The sequence below is a fragment of the Rhinolophus hipposideros genome (assembly GCF_964194185.1).
Source record: "Rhinolophus hipposideros genome assembly, chromosome: 15".
NCBI lineage: Eukaryota > Metazoa > Chordata > Mammalia > Chiroptera > Rhinolophidae > Rhinolophus > Rhinolophus hipposideros.
In genome coordinates this window covers 56,330,093-56,343,415 of record NC_138061.1, presented here as the reverse complement: position 1 = coordinate 56,343,415, position 13,323 = coordinate 56,330,093, and the positions used below count along the sequence as shown (strand labels likewise).

At 47.1% G+C, this 13,323-nt stretch overlaps 1 protein-coding gene across 3 annotated transcripts in view; it reads right to left on the bottom strand.

The window, feature by feature from the left end:
- The window catches only part of TSPAN14 (tetraspanin 14), a 53,414-nt gene that overhangs the window by 17,872 nt on the left and 22,219 nt on the right, over window positions 1-13,323 (bottom strand). For 2 of the 3 annotated variants that reach the window (XM_081075300.1, XM_081075301.1), the window contains exon 2: window positions 8,574-8,671. In XM_081075300.1, the coding sequence (XP_080931426.1) occupies window positions 8,574-8,654 (81 nt within the window). In that variant the 5' untranslated portion in view covers window positions 8,655-8,671. Of the gene's footprint in view, window positions 1-8,573; window positions 8,733-13,323 lie in introns of all 3 variants that reach the window. The other variant, XM_081075299.1, reaches the window with a different exon arrangement.

Genomic DNA, 13,323 nt, shown 5'->3' with positions numbered 1-13,323 from the left:
AGAGAATGACCTACAACTACATACAAGAATGAATCTCATACAATATTTAACAAAACATGTCTGATTCAAAAGACAAAACTGTTAAGGAAATATTATGGATTGAACGCTTGCAGCCCGCCCCTCAAATTCATATGTTGAAGCCCCAACCCCTTCCCCACTGTGATGGTCTTTGGAGGTGGGGCCTTGGGAGATAATCAGGGTTAGGAGATCACGAGGATGGGGCCTCCACGATTAGTGTCCTTATAAGGGGAAGAGAGACCAGAGCTCGCTCTCTCTCTCCACCACGTGAGGACATAGTAAGAAGGCAGCCATCTGCAAGCCAGGAAAAGAGTCCTCACCAGAACCTGGCCATGTTGGTACCCTGATCTCAGACTTCCAGCCTCCAGAAATGTGAGAAAATAAATTTCTGTTGTTTAAGCCAACGGGTCAATGGCATTTTGTTATGGCAACCCAAGCTGACCACGATAGGAATACTTAGGTGGAAAAGCTCTATCTAGCATCTAGTCAAAATTACTAGATAGGCAAAAAGGGGAAAAAATGTGACCTACAATAAGGGAAAAAAATGTGACCTATGATTAAGGGACAAAAAATCAGTAACTAGAGAAAGACACAGGAATGATAGAGAAGATGGAATTAGCAAAGATTTTTTTAAAACATTGTGACTATGCTAGGGGATTTAAAGGAAAATGTAAATGTAATGAGAGAAATAGAGAATATAAAAAAGATCCAAATGAAACTATCAGAAATAGAAAATACAATATTAGAAATGATAAACTGACTAGATGGGCTTAACATCCAATTAGACACTATAGAAGATGAGTGAACTTGAAGACTAAGCAATAGAAACTATCCAAAATGTACTAACAATTGTCACCCCAATAAATTTAATTAAAAAAATAAAACTATCCAAACAAAAGGATGGGGGCAGGGAGAGAGGTTGAATAGAGCCTCAGTGACTTGTGGGACAAGGTATCTAAGAAAAAAATAGTAGAGAGGGTGTACATTTGAAGAAATAATGGTCAAAACAGTCCCAAATTTGATGAAAACTGTAAACCTCCACATCCAAAAAGCCCAATGAACCCCAGACAGAATTAACAAAAATCACACCAGTACATAGATCATAATAAAATTACTGAAATCCAGTAATAAAGTGAAACTCTTCAAGTGAGCCACAGGGGGAAAAGAAAAGACACATTACATCAGAATATGCATATACCAGGTATTTTAACCAAATGAAATGAAAATGGATCAAATTGTATGGAATGCAGAAAACATATAGCATGAAATACACTAGGAAAAAAAAAGATCTAAAATCAATGATCTCATCTTCTACTTTAAGATGCTAGAAAAACAGCAAAATAATCCCAAAGTAAGTACAAGGGAGGAAATAAAAACTCGAGCAGAAATCAGTAAAACAGACTGGAGATGGATGGTGGCGATGGTTGCGCAACCACGTGAATGTACTTAATGCTGCTGAACTGCGCACTTAAAAATGGTCACAATTATAAATTTTGTTATATATGTTTTACCACACTTTTTAAAAATAAAATTTTTAAAAAATTTATTAAAAAAATCAATGAAGGGTATCCGATGGACATGCGTCCTATTTGGGAGACCACCTCAGGGATACTGTGGATGCCTGATCATGGCATTGTACACCAGAAGCTAAACATTAATGAATGCCAACTATAATTTTATATATATAATGTGATGGTTCAGTGTGAGGTCGGAGGGATAGTGGATGGGGGGAGGGGGGTTCACAGTGTGAGGGATATAAATGATGAATGTCTAAGTATTACCTTGTCTTGTACACCTGAAACTAATAAAAAAAAATAAAAATAAAATAAAAATAAAAAAAAAATCAATGAAGTTGAAAAGAGCAACACAACAGAGAAAACATCACCTAAACTAAAAGAAGTCAGATTCGAGAGTTAGATCTAACTGATGGCAGGTCAATGGTTGCCTGCAGAAGGGGGCGGAGAATGACTGGGGAAGGCTCAGGAAAGTTTCTGAAGTGGTGGAAATGTTTTCTACCTTCATTGTGGTGATGGTGGTTACATGGGGTAGTCAGCTGGCTGTCAACTCATCAGACTGGACATTTGAAATGGGTGCATGTTATTCTATCTAATTTCCACCTCAGTAGTGGTGAAAAAAGCATTTCTGGGGGGAACAAAGGTATAAACAAGATGGGACTGAGTCACTCCCAGGCAGGAACAAATCACTCCAGCAACCTGGGCTATGCTGACTATGTACTAGAAAAGGATGCAGTTACGCACACACCAGCGAGTTAGACTGCACACATTCCTGTTAGCATATAATAATCATACGTGCCGTGCCGGGCAATAATCGCAGTGTACGGTGAACAGCCCTTCCTCGGAAATTCTCACTGGGGATCCCAGCCTGGGACGTGCCTGAGCCGATGAACCCAGGAGCTGAGGCCTGCAAGGATCAGCTCCACAGGCAAGTGCTAGTTCTACTGGATCTCTGATGAAGCAATCCTTGACCACGGCCTTGGCAAGCCTACATGTGGAAAAATACACACACCCCTCTGTGCCAAAAGATAAGGTGATCTACTTCCTATGAATTGGGGCAGCCCTTCTGGAGAAGCAACTTTGACTAGGCCAGTCAAAACTATGTACACACCTTCTGACCCACTTAATCTCCCTCCTGGGAATCAATTCCAGGAAATAATTTCCCTCTTTTCCCCACAGGGAAGAATCTGTATTACAGAAACCTAATCATTGCATCCTTATCTAGGATAGCAAAAAAAAAAAAAAAAAAAAAAAAGGAAACAACCTAAACGTCCGATATGGGAATGTCCACAAATACAATCAGAAAAACGGCTGTAGGAACCTGGAATGTTCTATAAGAGGTGATGCTGATATGGAAAGACAGACTCCAGGACCGCAAGGAGGCTCTCACAAGACTGTGAAGCTACGTGTGACCGCAGACAGGAGAACGGAGCATGGAGAAGGGGACGGAATGCAGCTGAGATGCTTTAGTATAGAATGTCCACGCAAATACAAAAGCTTATTAAATAAAACCTGAAGAGGAAAAAGGTACCACTTCTTCTCAGCAGTGAAAATGAAAAGACACTACACACATGACTAAAACACTAGACTTTTCCTTTTCGTGTGCATTAATTACCAAGAGATGGAAGAGGAGAAACCATCTGCACCAGACCTGAGATCAGGGGTCTGGTGGGTCTGACAGGACCTGGACAGAGCCCAGCTCACACCAGGGCAGTTCTCTAAGGCCAGAAGGATCCAGAGACAACAGCCCAGGTAGGAGGTGCTCATTTCCCCCGTCCCTTCCCACCCCCATCAAAGGAGGAGCATAATAATAAAGTCCAGAGGAAAAGAATAAGACTCTGGCCCACAAAGCTGCTGTAACAGGAGCGGAGGGGAGGGAGCTAACGTTTAACTCCTTCCCCATCAAACTCGCTTTGCCTCTCTTGTGTGACCACATGTCCCAGTTTGCCTGGGACAGTCCCAGGACAAAGACCTGTTGTTGTTCCGGCAAAATTCCTACTAACCTCTTTTTCATTCTTAAGGTTCCCGATTTGGACCATAAACTACACGTTGGCCCTACTCATGGGAGGCCTCTGACTTTGAAGGAAGGGGCCTCCAGCCAGGCTGATCAGAGCACCAATGTCCTGGGCTCTCTTCTCACTCAGAAACAGGCTGCACACAGGCTCAGGCACTAACTCCTGCTAACTCCTGCGTCTCACAAGCAGGGACGCAGCGGCTCAGCCCTGCCATCCCTGAGGAAGGCAAGGGCAGGGGGCTCTCTCAGGGACACAGGCTTACTGTCTGTGCTCACAACAGGGCTCAGTGCTTCACTTTTAATCCGCCTCTGAAATAGATCCAGGCAAGGGCTTTATCCGAACCTTTGCAGATTAAAACTGCTGGTGGTGGGAAGCAGTCCTGGCGTGGCTGACATCATCTGACTCGTCCTTCTAGAGGACTCACTCAGGAAAACCAGGAAAGCATAAACTCTCTGTGGAACCAGGTGGGGTGAGACGACCAAAGAGCTGTACCTGGCTCCTCCAACTACACCTCTCCCTGCCTCCCTTCCTCTGCAAGTCAAGTGAGATTTGTTTTGTTTTTTTATTTAAATTGTGGTCAAGTATCCATAGCATAAGATTAATCATATTTACGTGTACAGCTTAGTGGCATTAAGTACATTCAGTGTTATGCAACCATCACCACCATCCACAGAACTTTTCAGCTTGCAAAACTGACACTCTACCAATTAAACAATAACGTCCTCTTCTCCCTTCCCCCCACCTGGCAGGCACCATTCTACTTTCTGCTTTTTGTTTCTATGAATTTGACTACTCTAGGTACTTCCTATAAGTGGAATTGTACCGCATGTGTCCTTTTGTCACTGGCTTATTATATTGAGCATAAAGTTCTCAAGGTTCATCCATGTTGTAGCATGTGATAACTATCTTCCTTTTGAACGGTGAATAATATTCCATTGCATGTACAGACCACATTCTGTTTATCCATTCACCCGTCGGTAGATACCTGGGCCGTTTCTAGCTGTTCGCTACTATGAACAAGGCTATGACCACGGGTGTGCCAATCTCTCTTCGTGATCCTGCTTCCAATTCTTTTGGGTATATGATCAGAAGTGGAACTGCTGGGACATACAGTAATTCTATTTTTTAACTTTCCAAGGGCCCACCACACTATTTTCCATAGCAGCTGCACCACTTTACATTCTCACCAACAGGGCACAAGGGTTCCTTCCAATCGCTCCCCATCCTCGCCAACATCTGTTATTTTCTGTTTTTCATACTAGCCATCCTCATGGGTGCAAAGATAACAGTATGTCTCTGTGGTTTTTATTTGCATTTTCCAAAGTCAAAATGAGATTTTGCACTAGAAACAGGTCTAACACAGCCAAAGAAGGATCATAATGAAAACAATAAAAAAGGTAAAAAGCACAGTGTTTTTTCATTTTCCACTGTTGAGAAGAAAGTGGCACCTTTTTCCCCTTCAGATTTTATTTAGTGCCCTCAAAATGCTGTGCAGACTGGAGCACCATTTCCCTGATGTCCCTGTGATCAGAACCCCGTGGAGCCCAGCTCAATGTTCACTCGGTACAACACGCAGCCCAAAAGAGAGACACAGACATCAGCAGCATCCACATTTCTCACCCCAAGTGAGTATTATCATTACTGGCCTCTTGGGAAAAAAAATCAGCCCCAAAATCGGAGGGAGAGAAGAGTAAAATAACGGAGTGTTACAGGTGTGTCATACAGAAAGTTACTGTGAAAATTATTCTGAACAGGACAAACCGCTGCTAAATAAAACCTGTGCTTGTTCCAGCACCTAGAATTGGTCAAAGAAACAACAGGTTGCCTTCTCCATATTCAAACCTACCTGCTGAGCCCACGGTCCCCATCAATTCTGCTCCACACCTCAATTCTGCTGCTCCACTGCTCATTGTTAATTCATCAAAACAAAACAAACACTATAAAAACCCTGTGCAAAACTATTTCATCTGTGCTTTGCTTCAAACTATGGGGGGGGAGGGTTATGATGGTTATGAATTAAACAATCGGATGAGGTGGTAACTTTTGAAGCTAGGTGATAAGACCATGGGGGCATTCATTTTATGATTCTATTTTTGTATTTTTCTCCATTTAAAAAAGAATTTCTCTAAGGAGTCAAGGGCTTGGTATATCATTTCAGACATTTTCAGCAAACCTGGGAGGCAGGCAGCAGGCAGGTGAGATCAGTATTTCACAATGAAAACACTGAGGCTTATCAAGGTCACTAGTTCAGGTGAGAGTTCAGACTGACCTGTCCCCGCCCCCCAGGCGCCTCCCCATCCCTGAGGGCTCTGTACCCCAATTCTGAGGCCCCATTCCACACGCCCAACTCCTGTGTAAATGACAGCAAATAACCGCCAAGAGCCCATCAGGGAAGGGCCGGTAACCTCCCCATCCAGGCACCTGGCCTGCCTGGTCTCCCGCTCTCCATTTCCCGCAGCTCTCCCAGGCCTCATTTTCCTGATTGTTCCGTTCTGTCCTTTCCTGTTCTGCCCCAGTGCACACTAACTGAAAAATGATTAACTCTCAAGCACAGGCATTGCCAATTCTGCAAAACGACAATAGTGCTGCGCATCCTTCAATCACCAAACGGACCGCTACAATTCTGAATTCCTGAACTCCACGATTTCAATTTGGTAGCACCTGGCAAGTGATTAAAGCTTCCCCAACGCTAAGAATCTGTTCTGGAAAGCTCTGAGACACAGAGACACCAGGGCCCTTGGCCACAGTGGAAAAGTTTCACTGTAGCTGCAAAGGTCAGGATGAGAGCCCAAGGTCAAGGCCCAAGGCCAAGCAAGCCCAGCTGTCGGAGGAGATGACAGCTGAGGGTACAAGTGTCCAGAGCATGAGGTTGCCTGCCTAGGTCAGGTGGCCTCCACCATACACCTGGCTGAGGAGTGGGGACTCCAGGTGGAACAAAAGGCTCCCTGCAGACAGGAAGCAATGCAGGTCTGGGAAGCCACACATCTCAAGGCTGAGAGAGGCAGTCCTCCCCTTGGGAGGGTCCCACAGCAACCACATCAAATGACCAGCACTGCCCTACTTCAGGGACAACGATAAGGTTGGTGAAAAGTAAGCCAAGCACAGGAAAAGACCTGGGATGAATGGCCAAGCATTGAATCCCACATTTCTCCAGGACACAAAACCCCCAAAACTTTGAGATAAATCTTCAGGAGATGATGCCGTGTAACCAAGGGTGAAGGGCTGAGAAGTCTGCCTTGTTTTCAAGAGTTCCAGTCCAAATAACTCTGTATAGTGACAGAAGGTTACTAGATTAACTGTGGTGATCACTTCGTAAGGTACATAAATGTGGAATCATTATGTTGTATACCAGAAACTAATATGATATTGTATGTCAACTACAGTTAAAAATAAATTTAAAGAAAAAAAACTTCCAGTCCAACTAGAAAATGCCAAAATCCACAGTAGAGGCAAAGTGTGGCCGTTCCTTCTGTCCCTCCTTCTCCACCTGTGCCCCACGCAGACACTGAGAAAGGATGCTGGCTGAATGGTTTTAAAAGCCTCTGTGCACAATCACGTCCTCCTGTGCAGAATCAATGTCTGCCTCTCCCTGGCCCAATCTCACTGGCAGCACACACATGCTCTACCTCCCGTAGCCCTGGACCATTTCCAGACAGTGCCCAACTATTCTGCTCTTCTCTAAGCAAGAGTCCTTGAAAGAACCGTCGTGAGTCACCAGTCTCCACTTCCTCATGTCTCACTGGCTCCTCAACTGCAGGTGGGGTTCGGTCCCTCCCAGAGCACAAAGCAGCTCTGGCCAACATCACCAACAGCCTCTACCTTATCAAAGCCAGTGACAAGTTCCTGTCCTCATCCTGCTTCCCCTGCTCACTGTTCCTTTCTACTTGAAAGGCTTCCTCTTCTCAAGGCTTCCATGACACAAAATCTCCAGGTCTTCCTTTTACCTCCGGCCACTCACTCCCAGCCCGTTTTGGAGTGGACCCTCCCCCTCAACCCCACCTCCATCATCCCAGGGCTCGGTGCCCAGACTCTCCCTCAGTGAGCTCACCCAGGCGACCCCTTCCTCTGATGGCGGTCCAGACTTTCATCTCCAGGATGGTCACTGACACAGGAAACTGACAGCTCCACATAACTGGCTAAGAGGCCATTTCAAACCCTTCTGCTCCAAAATTCCATCTCAGGACATGGTACCAGCATTCATTCCCTCACTCTGAAGAATCATTCCAAAATCAGATCACACCAGCCAATGTATAACTTAACAAGAGTTACTGTAATTAGTAGAAACTAACTCCAAGTACTTGTGAGAACCGCACGGTCCTTCACACCCTGGCTCCTTCGTGCCTCTGTCCTCACCTGTGTCCCCTGTCCCCTGTCCTTACTGAGCTGTAGCCACATCACCTTGCATATATATACCAAGCTCATTCCTGCCTCAGTCCTCTGTATTATAAATGCTGCTCTCCCTGCAAGACGCTTTCTCCCCCAGACCTCCCGTGGCTGCCTCTTCACTAGTACTCAGCTCTCATCTCAGCCCGCAAGTCACCTCCTCAGAACGGCCTTCCCTGCCCCTAGCCAAGGAGCGTCTTCCTCCCTGCTGTTGCTTTGGGCAAAATACAAGCACCACAGGGCAGGGCTTCACGCCCCTGTCCAGTCTTACCTCGCAGAGCCTAGAACAGGGTCTGACCCACAGGCAGAAGCACACAAAATACTCTGCCGCCGATGTGACATTGGGGCGTGACTGGGGCAGAGAGGGGAGGAGACAGACACACATCTGGGCCAGAGACCCAAGCCTTCCTGAACCCCCAGGGTGCAGCAGGAGCCCCTCAGTCTGGTTTTCCATCACCCTGGCCTTCCCCATCACAGCACTTAAGGGTCCATTTTATAATTGTTGCTAGGGCAGGGCTCATCAACTCCGCCGACCGACCCTTCCAGAGCCTCAAGGGGCCTAGCAAGTCAAAAGTATGTGAAGCATGATGATTTCCTAAATAAAGGACTGAGCAAGGGAAGCCAGCGGCTCGCATGCACTCACCCAGAAGACAATGTTGTAACTGAAGAGGAGGTACTTGTACCAGCAGCTGACCTCAGCATTGGAGTATCTATAATAGTGCATCTTCTGAGACGCAGGATCTGTGGAGAGACGTGGCAGCGATGAGGTGGCAGGTTCAGTGTCAACACATCTCCCCAAAACCTGCTTCCCAAGGAAAGAGCAAAGGTAAGGCTCAGACACACACTCCAGAAATCTCCCCATTGTTTCCCCGTGTTCTTGCACTCATCCAGGCACAGGTTTACTACACTAACGTGAGCTAGAGGTTAGGCAAAAATCAGGTTAAATCAACTTTCCAAAAACAGCCAAAAGAATAGAGGAGATTTTTTGAAAGAATGGAGAATGGTGTGATTTTTCAGTATCTCCTCAATACCAGGACTTCTGCTTGGAGCCTTCCCAAACATTTATCTCATCACCTCTCCATTGGGTATGGATTTTTCTACTTCTCGGTGGAGGAAATAGGAGTTCAGAAAGGTCATGTGACTCCAAGGATAAGACACAAATGACAGGGCCCAGGATCTGAACCAACGACGGGGGGTTCCACCGGGTGGCGGGTGGGAGAATATTTCATGCTCCGTGTGCTTTCTACCTACCACTGCCTGGGGCAGGGCAGCCAGGAGTTGAGAGAGCCAAATGAAGAAATAGGGGCTTGGGAAGAAGAGAGAAAGGCCAGGTTTGGACATAGTCTAACAGTGGCCAATAAAGAAAAGCCAGAAATAAGGCTCCATGTTCGTTCATCTAACCTTTTCGGAGACAACCTCCCAAGCTCATGGTTTACAGAGGCGAGGAAGGTGGAGCACCCTGGACTGGATAGAGAGATCCCCTGAGCCCAGCATTCACCCCACTCCTTCCTCTTCCTCCCCCGTTTACCCTCCCCGCCACCCCGCCCCCACCCACCTCTACCCACCTCCACCCACAGAGACACTGTTTTGGCCCCCTGGGGCTGTAGTAAAGCTTAAACTACATACAGAACACTGAAAGCTGCCAGAGTGGGGGGAGGGGGCCACTCTTTCTTAACTGTGTCCATCCCCCCAAAGCTTCTCACAGAATCCTACAAAAAGGAGGTGCCCTCGAAGGAGAATTCGAGGGCCCGACCCACCTTTACTACGTTCCTTTTTGAACCCAAGGGTAGTCCAGGTGAACCCCTAACTCTCCACCACCCTGGGAGGGGGAAGGAGGCCAGTGCCTCACGCTGACCCACAGGCGTGCAGCATCTGAGGCTTACAGGGGAATGCTCACCCCTAACCCCCGGTTTGCCCTCCACTTCCCAGGGTGAGAAGAGGGGCAAAACATAACAGGGCCTGAGGCAAAAACAAACCAGGCTGCACCAAAATCCGTTCCTGTGAGGCAGCCTCTGTGGCCGGGCTGCTGCTCTGTGACGTTCTGAGAAAGTGGCGCCCGCGGGACACACAACCACACCCCCTGCAGATGGGGCTAGACTGCTCCACCATCCTTCCCCCAGAGCAGAATCAACAGGCACAGCCTGGACACCATTCGCTCATGTCCTCCCTCCAAAAGGGACAGGAGAGTGGCCAACGCCCTGCTGGGAGAGCCAGGCCTGTCTGGCCTCCAACACCAGCCAGGGAGGGGCAGCGACACAGCAGCCCCCTCGCACCTCCCCATTCTACCATCAGAACAGCACGTCCACAAAAGTGCCCTCCAAGAATGAGTGTGACCACAGCCTTGAAGAACACGAGTGGACACAAGGACACACAGGAGACCTGCGCACAGCCTGGGCCACAGTGGCCACAGGGAGAGGAGCGGGGCTCCCTGTCAGACCCCTGCCTCCAGCAGCACAGCCTAACCCTGGGCAAGTCCCTGCCCTCCAAGGGCCTCGGCCTCCTCGACTAAGACAGGGCTCCCAGTGGCCAATCCTTAGTGTCACTGGTGTGGAGACCAGCTGGCAGCATCAGAATCACTGATTCTCAATACCGATTTCTGGATGTTTCTGGAGGTTCTGCTATGTTGTAGGTCTGGGTTGGGGCCCGGAAATTATATTTTTGACAAATTCCCCAGGTGATTCTGATGTGCCCAATAGACCAGGTATCAGGCTAGGCACCAAGAGCTGCAGTCCTGTGCGGTCCTGCAAAGGTGGAAGGACCCCGTTAGCTGTGGGGCAGCACACAGGTGTGGCAGGGCTGCCTCCTGTTGGGCAACCAGCTAAAGGTAACCAACACTCACCCATTTGTTTCACAGATAGCGAAGCCCCAAAGCACTGCTTTGTTTTGCATTCCTAGCTACACAGGGCTAGATTCATGCATATAGGGGGGAACACATGTTTCTAACTAAAACTCAAGTAAGTTTATCACAGAAAACAGCCCACTTCGTTAGAAATACCCTATGGAGCAGGAAAATATTCTAAGTCATAGAAACCCTATTACTTTATTTGGACAAGACAATCCTGTTTCTTGGCATGCCAAATGCACTCCGCCCCCACCATGGTTTCTAGAGAAGCCTGGAAGGTAGGGTAGGTGGCCATGCCCTCAATGGAACTGGGCCGCAGAGAAGGGGGACAGCTGCTCAGGCAGGGTGCCCAAAGTTCAGGAATCCTAGAAGGCGTTCCTTGGACATCACTTAACCTAACCATAGTAGAGAAGTCTCCCAAAAGCTTTGAAGTAGGAAGCAAAGTGAGACTCCCTCCTTTCTGCAAAGGAGAAAACAAAGAAGCCAGATAATTAGCACGTCTGTCTGTCTTTCCCAGTACAGGTAGCCTGGTTCCTGCCCCCAGCCTGGGCCTTCGGAAGACGATTGTCCTGAGGTGACGCAAGGACTGTCAACATCCCTCATGTCCTTCCGATCTTTCATGAAGCATGGGGAACACGGAGAGGCCACAGGGGGCGTCACGGCATCTCCCAGGGCAGGGCAATTTGCCACAGGGCACTGGCTTCCTCCCCAGCTGCTTCCCCCGACTTCCACGTCTCCCGAGGCCTCGCCCCACAGACACTCAACCACCTGGGAAACAACTCTGCTTTCAGATGTCAGGGTCCAAACACACACCCAGAGAACCTCAATGACCATGACATAAACTCGAAGCCCTCACTTCCTGGTGACTTCAAACAGAACTATCCCAGCTAGGTCCACGCCAGGGAACAACTAGAAAGAAACACCCTAATGCTCCATGAAACGATGTACTGAGCTCAGACATGCCCCTTACACGCCTGCCACACACGAGTCAGAGCACTGGCACAGGCAGTTAAGCATTTCTGTTGAACCCTATGAGGTCTAGGGGCGGGGATGGCCCAATGACACTTATTTCCCCACTCCAACCCACAAAGGAGGAAACTGTTGAAGGGAAACAGTTTAGTCTTTCTTCACCCACTGTTGATTCCTCCCCATGGGAAGAGAAAGCACACAACTGCCCAGTGAGAACTACCCCATCAGAGCCCTCCCTTTCCCCCAGCCCTCACGCTCTGCTGTTGTATCTGCCCAGATGGAGAAGCAGGTCCTGAATTTCAGTGTCACCAGAAGAGCCTGGTCTCCCCACAGGCACAGCCCAGAATTTAAACTGAAGGAGGTAATGGGAAGACTTGTTTGGAGCCCAGCCTAAGCCGCATCTTCCAACACAGGGCACGATGGCCTTCGGTGTGCTGGGAATAAAAGCCACGCTAAGCTCCTGAGGTCTGGCTCGTGGCTTCAGAAACTCAATGCAAGAAAAGCAGCTGATGAGAACTACAGTACCGAGCCGCCAACCTGAGGGGCTAACGGCATTTACAAAGAACCCCAAGAAGGTGATAAACGCAGCGGTGCTGAGACTAGAACCCAGACCTGACCACAATCTCAGCCAGAATGACTCCAAAGTGACTGTGGGTCCTTATTTGCTAAACCGAGTTACATCAGAGGAACTTAGCTCTCTACCAACGGATGAATTTAATTACACACACACACACACACACACACACACACACACACACAGACTAAAAGTCTGTTTCCTAAAAGAAGATGGATAAACTGTGCACACATACTAATTATCACCACTAACTGAAAAGGACCTCAAAAGTTATTTTGTGTTTTTGCATAGAAAACAATGATCAGAAAAATGGAATTCCAAGTCCTCAAACCATCTCAACTCCAAAACTTATTGAAACGGAATCAAGCATTCATGTGGCAAAAGGAAGGCATGTGTTGGTCAAAAACCAATTTCTCAAAATAAGGGGAAAAGTTAGGATTGCTTAAATGTTCAGATAGCTAGTTAGCACTCTGAGAGGAACTTAAAACAGTCAGAATCAACCTAAATATTAAAGGACACGTGGAGGCACGCACGTGAGCGCACATACACACACGAGGGAACAGTGTTTCAGGCCTATATTAATCTTCACTTTTGAGCCAACAGGAAAAAAACAATCCAAAGTGCAAAAATATCAATATAAAACAGATAAAAAGTTTTAAAGTTCCCATATAATTAAAAGTAACAAAACAGAAAGGAAACACAAAAGTTATCTGCAGCTGTAGCAATTATGACAAAGAATGAATACCTACAACATACAAAATCTCAGACTTAAAACAAATACTCCAATTTTAGACAAATGACAAAGAAATGGACATACTGAAATGGAAGGACAATATAATCAACAGATGGACAAATATTCTATGTCATCGGAAATGAAACTTAAAGACAATCCAGAAATCCAGAGATACTATTTTACACTTTTTAGTTTAACAAAATAACCACCACTATTGCTGGCAAACCTGTGGTGAGGCTGGTACCTCCTGGTTACAGACTTTCAACCCTCTCCCC